Raw genomic sequence first — 10,032 nt, forward strand, 5'->3', positions numbered from 1 at the left:
CTTCTCTATGGAATTGGCATTATTAGTTGCACTGCCGCCCTCTCACCATTATCACTAACTACATTTTTTGTTTGCTTTGTGACAATAGAAATTTTCTCAACCTTTACAAGATAATAAAAAAATCAGGCACTGAATCATACTATATGCACATTGGGGGCTTCAAAAATTTACTTGACTCCATGGTGGCGTGTGCCCAACCATTCGGCCTAAGCCCAACTACATCAAGAAAACAAGTCCAAACCCTTAAGAAATTAGGGCTTGTATCCTCTAATTTCCAACCCAAACTTCAATCAGGTTGGCATCTTCCAATCCAACCCAAACTTGAACTGGGGACACGTCAACCCAACTTGACCCAATTCAATTTAACCCAGCCCCGGGTTAGCACTTGGCACATTGAACTCAATGAGCTACATGGTGAAAAGAGCCCCAGTTGTTCTTAAATGCATTGGTTCAACTGTAGCTCACATCATATGACTTTAGCTGGATTAAAGGCAATCTCAAGCTGACCTCACAAGAAAAGGCAAAATCTAGACTAGATTTTTTTGTTGACCCCATTCCCTGTTAGAAACAAAAACTAGTTTGTTTCTGATCCAGATGTCGAGAAGTTCTATCAGACGCTCTGGTTTGAACAGTTTTAATCATTCAGAAATAAGCATGTTTTATGAAGCTAAAAAGGAGAAGAAACATCCTATCATTGTCATACAACAAGAAGTAGAATCCTCCTACGGGCAACAAAGAAAGTAGTCTACAAAGAAGAGGAACTGAGTTCACTAATTCTTGTAAAGTGATGGACAAAACATAACATACGGTCTATAAATAGCTTAAATGTATCAAAAGCAGCACAAACACAACTATAATTTCCTGACAGTTTTGTACTGGATAACAGGAACATCCACTAAAGACTTACTATGACTTGATACAGAATTGGACAGTATCTGACAACATATGGTATAAGGATCATTTTTTTTCAACAAAAAAAGATATAAGTTAAAAGATATCAGTCAACCCATCCTTCGTGTGCAATGCTGCTCAATGATCTGCATTGATTCCCAAGATACGGACTCTGTGCATGTTTGGTAACTTGGCAACTACCAGCACCATCACTGCAACTGTATTGAGTAAAAGCATTGGATTCTGGTAATCAGTTGTGTGGGAAGATATCAAGTACCTGCACATATGGAGAGGAGAAATCAAGTACCATATAACAAGAAAATAAGAAGTAAAAGATGCTGGATTTTGAAACAAATTTTGATAAAAAACTTCTAAGACATCTGGATGTCTGGTAGTCGTAGATTTGCTGAATGCCATCGATTAGGTCTACGTGAACTAAAATGACTTCCAAGTACCAACAAAGGAAATGAAAAGGAAGAAACCTCATGCAGAAAACAAGTTCTTTAAATAAAATGCAAATACTAGATGTTCAAGTTAGTTTTACCTGATGAGACCAATAACTAGCTAATTATGGATTCCCTCATAACGATGGGATTTGAATAAAGTTGATTGTAGCCTTCTCCGTATATATATCAAATTGAATGCCTACAACTTGGGCTATAACTAGTTTTAAACATGTCCAGCAAGCATGACAAACAAGCATGGCTTGTAGCCTACATACTAATATGTGAAAATAGGAAATATCAATATGTGGCAAACATTATCCACTTTGCAAAACTTTAGCATGCTTAGAAACTAACTTGAGAACTACAATGCTTCATGACAAATGAATACTTCATTCTGGTGAGAGGTACAATCATAAGACTGAGAATTACACGGTTGTTTTAGGAAGAACAATGACTCCTATATTGGGTTTCCACCTTGACAACCTGTTTGTCTAACAATGAAACAAAATCAAGCTATGAAACTCATTTCTCAGAAGTCTAGCAAAATCTGTCTATGATAGAATCGGACATTATATGTAAGTCTGCATGATATAATGTCCAACATATTTTGGACACAAAATCATCTTTTTTGGAAAAGATGGGAAAAGAGGCCTTTAATGATGAGTCTCATATCACCTTGACCATACAGCTTTTTTAAATTTGTTCGCTAAATTTTGGTGTACATGATTTAGGAGAACTATAACTTGACATCAAAGGCTTCATAGTTTAATTTATCCTCGATCAAAATTATTTCATAAGGTAACAACATAGATTAACATTATTTTGAATGAACACTTGGTAACTCTAGAAAGCCCAAGAAAACAAATTAAATCCTTCTCCATTAATATAAATGAAGCCCTAATTTTCCTACAAATTCTATGCACCTTCAAGGTTGTGTTAGCAAATTCCTAATTAGTCAAAAATATCTACAAGTCATGGGTTGTTTTCTGAACTCATTTTTAAACCATGGCTGTCTTAGCCATGTCTTTGTTCTGCCTCTTTGGTCATTTTCTTAGGTAGTTGTACTCTTTTTTCTTTCTTTATTTAATTTTTAAAAATTCCGGGGTAATTAGGTGCTCATATTCTTGATTTATAAGCTAGCTAATGCTAAAAGTCTCCTTTCATGAGCACAACACGGAACGACCTAAACTTTAAACTCGCATAACAAATCAACTGTATGTTTCTTAGAAAAATTTTCCTTCAAATAATGAATATATATGCATGAATATAAACAAATAAGTAAGCATATATGTATGTATATATATGTGTGTGTGTGTGTATGCATGCTCTGAGAGGTTTAACATATAGAACCTACAAATGCTCACATTTCCTCTCATCAAATGGTCCTATAACTGTTTCCCCAGCATCTGGTATTTGTAACCAATAGAAGATTTTAGATATAAGGAATTACCTAATCTACAAGTATGATCAAGTGCTATCAACTATGCTCTGAATATAAACAAGTAACCTCTTGTGAATGCTCAAATTCATAATATGGGGGTTTTGGACATCCACAAAGGTTGGATCTTTTATCCCATGCTAAGGCCCAAAACTGTATGCTTGTGCATGACATATATAAAGTTTGTAAAAGATGACAAATTTATTAGCAAAAATCCTCCTATATGTCTCCGGTAAGCATAAAGCCTAGAGTGATGACAATTAGACTTAATATTGTAACCATGGTTTGCCAAACTAGTACTTGAGGATTGTAACAACTAGCTACTCGATTGGTATAGTATCAATACAAACCATACCAATCCGAGATGTACTGGAACCAGGGAGAGGGGGATAGGTAGAAGGAGAGGGAGGGAGAGTGGGGGGAAGGGGGAGAGAGAGGGGGCGAGGGAGGAATGGAGGTACGGTCAAAATGAGTTAATGGATCGTCATCATTGTCAGTAACCATGATAATGGTACGGTGAGAGAAGAGAAAGAAAGGTTGTCATCATCATCATCATCATTATCATGCTCGTCGTTGTCATCAGCGGCACAATGAAAGAACCCTAACCCTCGCAAGGAATTGCGAGAAAGGAGAGGAGTTGAAAGGCAAGGAGTTGAAAGGCGAGGAGGATCGGGAGTTTGGGACTAAGGGGAGAGAGTTACATATCAAGGGAACATGATTCAATTATGAAACTAGGCGGAACCAAATGCTCAGTTCGGGCATGTTTGGAGCTCGGACCCCATCAGGTAGCCTAACCATCCTAGTTGCTGGCCTATCCAGTTTGGTACACCCTGAGCTGCCCTTTCAGGATGATATGGCAGACCTTGATTATAACCTATGCATCTTGAGAGTTTCAACATGTGCAGCATGTAATTCTTTATTAGCTTAGAGGAAAAGGATCTATGTGCCTTAGCTCTTACACTACATAAATGAACCAAATGGAGCAATAAGAAGGCACCATTACCGACGTAATTGAAGAAACCTATATATGTACCTAAGCTTGCAAAAGAAAAAAAAAATAAATGCTTTTCTGCAAAGCCCAGGTTCTTGAAAGAGTTTGAGTCAATGTAGGAGAAGAAAAACGAAATTGAGTTCTTAATTGAGCAAATGATCATTAAAAGATCATAAGACTCAAACCATTCAAGTAAACATATTCCCGACTCAGCCGGAGACTGAGTAAATACTGAACATCTAAGCTAATCAAACACATATGAGCTAAAACAAGGCAACACCTGCACAAGTGTGTGATGATGACTAACAAGGTAAATAATGAAACATGCTGTATTCTAGCATGAATCTCGGCATGTGTGAAACAATAAGTCCTGTGCTAGTGGTTTCTTCTTTACTCCTTCGCTGAAACAGCCCTTGCCTTGCAGCCCAACAAAAAAACGAAAGCCCTTTCTAATGACACCATATATATCTAGAAGAAACTTTACCTTCAATCCATTCAAAATACAGTTTCAAGTTTAGATTTACTCAAGCAACACTTGTCAGACCAACCACTATCCATGGAATTCTAAATCTAAAGGTTTTCCAATAATTAAAATGACAACTTATTAAACTTTCTAATAAACTTTCTATAAATTACCAAACATAATACACTTGCAAGCAAAGAAGGAAACAAGAGTAGCACCTCATGCATGCACATAACGCAAGAATATAAGCATTTGGATTAAGTATCTTGTGAAACAGATTATTATTAGCATGTACTTGGTATCACTCAATTGATGGTAATAAGATGATGACTAACTATATTAGAGAACACATGCAGAGCCAATCTCAGTCGTCTCAGTCCATTTAGAACCCAGCTCAGAATTACTACCAATAGGTTGTCTAAACAGTAACAACTGTACCGGCCATCTGGTGAATGGTTTCAACTGATTTTTTTTCTCCCGACGCACGGGATATGATAATGTTAACTGCAGGCCAAGAATGACAAAAGCATACTTACAGGACAACAGGTACAATGATCAAAAACTTCCTATTTTGTGTCAGTTGCTTTCCATTGTCCATCTGCTCCCACCAAGTCAAATTATTGTAAATACCTTGATCTTCAGCAAAGGGAGTTCCCTTCTTCCAATGGAAAAAGTGATAAGTAACCTGAAACAAATTAAGTCAAGAAATGAATTAAGATAAGAAAAGTACAGAACAGAGAAAACATGATCCGAAGTTACACATGAAGAACTTATGACAGTTGAAGATAATACTATCAGTCCTCAAATCAAAAGTAAAACCTATTGGCTGAAAAGCAAAAAAAGCTTGACTGGTTGAAAATAGCAAATTCAAACTATATGTACTTCGCCATGTAAAGATAATGATAAAGGAAAAAAATATTCAGAGATTGCTCATCAGGTTCATAATTAAACAGTAAAAAATAAAAATTCAGCTTCCGACTTCCAGAAATTGAATGCTTCTAATTTGCATATACATGATGTTCCAACAGTAAATCTAATCTGTACTGTGTTTTCTAATGATGTGATGGCATCATTGCATTAACATCATCATGCTAGAAATTTGAAGTATAACCATATTGCCCATAAGCAGTGAAGCAGCCATGTTGAAGCATAAAAGAAGATCCAACACTTTTTGTGCCATCTACAATCAAGCAGACAAGTTAATGGCAATATGCACTCTCAAATCAACTCTATGCAAATATCTTACTATAATGGAAAATTTAATATCTTCAAAATATTTATGTGTAAGAAAACAAAGTATAAATTTTATAATCAATTTACTATGTGTTGTATACTTTCGACAGCTGGTGTCTGTTGGAATTGCAAGCTAATATATACATAAAAGGGGGTCCTCTTACCAACTTCCTAGGACATTCTTATCATTTCATATACATTTTTAACACTCAAAAACCACACTGTAAAAGATATCTTCGTATGATATTCTCATCAGTATTGGTCTCAGTTTCTCAATCATATTTTCTAGTCCATGGAACATGGAGTCAACTTAAACAGTCAAGTGAGAATGATATTCCTAAATCAAATATGTCCAACTTACCAGCTCATAAGTTTGATAGAATGAAGATGAATCATAAAAAGAAGCCTATGACCCATCACAAGCAATTAAAGGTCATGACAAATAATGCAAAACCTTGGAGCTAACCAACCCTGATGGGTTCAGTCGCAGTTGACCTAATATGAAGCAAAAGAAAGCATGAAAAATTGTTCAATCTTGTGTCCCAAGTTCCCCAAATATGGTTTCTTTATCATGTTGCTGAAGGTTAAAGCTTTGACATTATCATCAAGCAATCTTTTTTCTCTGAAAATTGCTTGGCAATTTGAAAAGTAGTTAAAAAATAAGTTAGTTTATCAGTCAATATGGAAAGAGAACAATAAAAGCCAACAAGGTGCTCCAAGGTCATTCCACCTATCCTTACCCCAAGTCGAAATCCTAGATGACCAAATCAATCAAAGACACTATTTGAAGTTAATTCCCCAGAACTGTGCCCAAATTATAGCAGCTACCTTTCTTTCCTTTGCCATGTCACCGAAGGTTGAACTTTTTGAGAGTTCTGAACCTTACCTGGTAATAATAGATTTTTAAAAACCATTTTTTACGCAATCAAACAGCTCAAAAGCAAAGTAAAGCCAACACTCTGACCTCACTCCTTCTATCTTCTCCTCACTTCCAACCCAAAAAAAAGAAAAAAAATCAAATTACTGAAAAATCCTTAAATTTCCCCCCAAATCATATCGGTAAAGAGCAATAACTCATCGAAATCCGTCAAATTAAGCTCCTTTAAAGTTCTAGGATCAGAAACAAACCAAAAGGAGATCTAAGAAGCAAAGAAGGGAGGGCATACGGCGAAATGGAAGAGGTTGACGACAGTCCAGGCCATCCCGGGGGTGCAACCGAAGATAGAGAGCACGAGGAGCCAGGAGAAGAAGAGGATCAGGATGTAGGTGGTCCAGACACCGGGGTACATGAACCACTCCGTGTTCTTGTTCAGATCCACATCCACTGGTTGCACCGTCTGCACGTAGAGCTTCGCCATCTCTCGCTCTCTCTCTCTCGCTCTCTCTCTCTCTCTATCCAAAAAGCTCCAATTTTTCCTCTAAGAGAGCGTGAAGAAGAAGAGGACCGGTCGAGGATTTAATGGGTGGGGAAAGAAGAGGGGGAGACCATTAAAAAAAAGAAGAGGGAGAGACGAGATCAGAGAGGAGAGCGTGGAGGGCGGGATAAAAGTATCGGTCAAAGTTCGACTTTGACTTTGCACTCGCCGTCTCCTTGGAAACCGAGTGTGCCGTGTGTTGGGTCAACGAAATCCAGCACGCAGTCGGATTGGATTCGGGTTGTTGGTTTGTTTTTTCCTTTTTAATCCAAAAAAAGAAACTTAAAAAACTAGCAATGATGTTGCGGATACATAAAAACGTAGACAACTAATGATGTCGATAAAAACCAACTCCATATGCTTCAGCCTCCAGAATTTGAAGAAGATCAGCATTAAGTACTTCCTCCAATCCTAGTACAAAATCTTGGATAGCTTGGCAAGCCAACCAATCTCTTGTCACCTTTCATGCAAATGTGAGATACCACCGGTGGTTGCTGATTTGATCTCCAAGTTTTAATATCATGTAACAAAGGAGGAAGACCAATTTTTTGAACTGGTTGTATAGGTCTAAGAGAATCACCTTGCAACTAGATTTGACAGCCCTGCAATGGATTCAGGTCGTTAGATGTCTAGAAGGTGAGGAGGCTCAAGCCATCTGGGTTGGGCACCCAAAAACACTAGCTGCTAGCCTAACTCTGTCCCCAATGTTTTCCCATTTTGAAGTATTTGGAATTGGAAACTATGTGATTGTACTATCAAATAGTTTGATATTTGACGAATATCAAACAGCAAATTTCTTGAATAGTTTATAATATTTGTTATATTTGACCAGTGGTTTCCTAGTTCATATCAAACAGCAAATTTCTTGAATGAAAACAGCAAGCAACCTAAAGTCAAGTTCGTACAAGCTCAAATTTTCCATTTGTATTGTCCGATTATAGCAGCATAAAGTATTAAGGAACCATTTGTTTGATACTGATCTAGGAAACTATTTGTCAAATAGTACAAGTATTACAAACTATTCAAGAAATTAACTGTTTACTTAATGATATTGACATAGGAAACTATTCGCTGAAATGACAAACTATTTGCCTAAGTTGGCACCTAAAACCACTATTTGATATTATTTTAATATATATGACATGAACTATTGGGATTTGGAAACTATTCTATCATTGTGACAACCTTATAATATGTTCAGCACATCCAACATATAACTTTGGAGGAGTCTAAAGAGAGGGTTGGTTGTATATTGGGAGAAGCATGTTAACAACCCTATGCATAAAAGGAGTATAAAACTTCTCCAATGTTTCATCATTCACCAGCCTCGTTGTCGGCCGAGTTTTCACTAGAAAAGTCTATAAAAGAAAAGGAAGTGGCTCTATTTATCCCCTATTTTATAATCCAAAAACTGTTGCCCAAGGTGACAAACCAAGAGGGGGGGGGGGGGGGGGTGAATTGGTTTTTCTAAATTTTTTAATCTTTTAACTAAGTCAATTGATGAGTGAGTGGTTTAGTTAATATTAATTGAGTGCGTGTAGTGAAGTTAGAACAATACATAATACAAACACACAAGAAGTATAGTGGTTCGGTGCTCTCCTAAGCACCTACGTCCATTCCCCAAGCGTCTTCTTGGAAATTCACTATAATCCCGCGGATTACAGTTGGATTATTTTCCGGGCTCACAATCCAAAAACCTTTACACTTTGGTTTTTCGGGATCACCAAAAACCTATGTTGGTTTTGCGGGCTCACCAACAAACGTTCATCGTTGGTTTTACGGGCTCACCAACAAACCTTACAAAGTAATAAAGAAGAAAGAGTTTGAAACTCCTAAAAGAGCAAATATAACAATTTTACACTAATAGAAGAGATGAGAAAATAGTTATCGCTTTGAGGATGCTCTTCTCTTCTTTGCCAAGGTTCCTTCACTTCACAATGGTTTGGTGGAGCTGTTGAATACACACTCAGATTGCTCAACCATCTTTTTTTGAGACTTAAATGGAGAACCTTGATGAAAGATGCTAGGGCTTGCTTTTTCTTGAATGAACTTTGATTTTTTGGCAAAAGATTTCTTCCTCTGATGAATAGTGTCACTTTAAATACTTGCCCACCTCTCTTAGTCACTCTCCATTGGTTAGATTTGAAAAAATATCCGTTACTAGCCGTTGGGAGGTCAAAAAGTACTTCTGCAGAACTAGTCGTTATGTCTTTGCCCGTGCTAGGGTCAACTCAACTTACTGTTCATCAGACTTGGGGTCGACCCAACTTTCTCTGGGGTCGACCCAACTTTCTCTGGGGTCGACCCCTGCTACAGTGGGGTCGGCCTTCTCAGGAATCACAGAACCTTGTATTTTCGGCTGTTTTCACTGGGGTCGACCCATGCTACAGTGGGGTCGACTCAAGTTCCATTGGGGTCGACCCTCTCAGGGATTGCAGAGACATGGTTTGAACACATAACCTTGGGGTCGACTCATGTTCGGTTGGGGTCGGCTCCATTGGGGTCGACTCAAGTGTTCCTAGGGTCGACTCAAGGAATCTTGCGGTCAGCCCTCTCAGTGAATTCCAGAGAGTTGTTTTCTTGAGGCTTCAAACTAGGATCGGCTCAAGGTTCTTTGGGGTCGGCTCCTCACCTGGGGTCGGCTCAAAGATACATGGGGTCGACTCCACTTACTGTTCATCTGAGCCATTTTTGTAGGGGTGTGTCAGATGGTTCCATGGTGTGCCAGGGTCGACTCCACTTAACTTGGGGTCGATCAATCCATACTTTCCTGCATCTTAAGGTTAGACTAATTCATATAATCTATGAAACATTTTTCAAGCAATTTTGAGTGTATGCCACGATAGAGCTACATACTCTTAATAATGAAAATCACTGTTTTGCCCTTAAGAGTATGTTTCACTTGAAACTTTGCTGAATTAGAATTAAGAGTTCTTTACCCCTTTTCTACTACAAATTTTATCTCGTTGTTAATCATTGGAAGACGTCTTGATCTCATTCTCTTAATATATTATGAATGTATCGAGGGTGTCGTATTCATTAATGATGCATCACGTTAAATTGCATTATTAATTTTATATTCCCTCAATGGTTGTGTTAATCATCGAAATAACACTATCATCCTCAAAAACTCCTTGATTTCCGACTTCTTCTGC

The 10,032-nt window shown here is 37.7% G+C and overlaps 1 protein-coding gene across 1 annotated transcript; it reads right to left on the reverse strand.

Moving 5' to 3' along the window:
* Positions 1–785: 785 nt before the first annotated feature.
* LOC103716716 (ORM1-like protein 3) lies at positions 786–6,973 on the reverse strand. The gene is made up of 3 exons (XM_008804823.4): positions 6,629–6,973; positions 4,766–4,914; positions 786–1,168 (listed from the first exon to the last, which is right to left on the reverse strand). Exons 1-3 carry the CDS (start codon positions 6,818–6,820, stop codon positions 1,030–1,032), a joined length of 480 nt encoding a protein of 159 aa, XP_008803045.2. The 5' UTR covers positions 6,821–6,973; the 3' UTR covers positions 786–1,029.
* Between the last annotated feature and the right edge of the window lie 3,059 nt (positions 6,974–10,032).

This window comes from Phoenix dactylifera, chromosome 18 (assembly GCF_009389715.1).
Source record: "Phoenix dactylifera cultivar Barhee BC4 chromosome 18, palm_55x_up_171113_PBpolish2nd_filt_p, whole genome shotgun sequence".
Taxonomy (NCBI): domain Eukaryota; kingdom Viridiplantae; phylum Streptophyta; class Magnoliopsida; order Arecales; family Arecaceae; genus Phoenix; species Phoenix dactylifera.

Coding starts and splice junctions, on each gene's coding strand:
- LOC103716716 (XM_008804823.4), bottom strand. CDS start 6,820: ATGGCGAAGCTCTACGTGCAGACGGTGCAACCAGTGGATGTGGATCTG. Junction 4,915..6,628: donor TCAACCTCTTCCATTTCGCC/GTATGCCCTCCC, acceptor AATTTGTTTCAG/GTTACTTATCACTTTTTCCA. Junction 1,169..4,765: donor ATCATTGTACCTGTTGTCCT/GTAAGTATGCTT, acceptor CCATATGTGCAG/GTACTTGATATCTTCCCACA.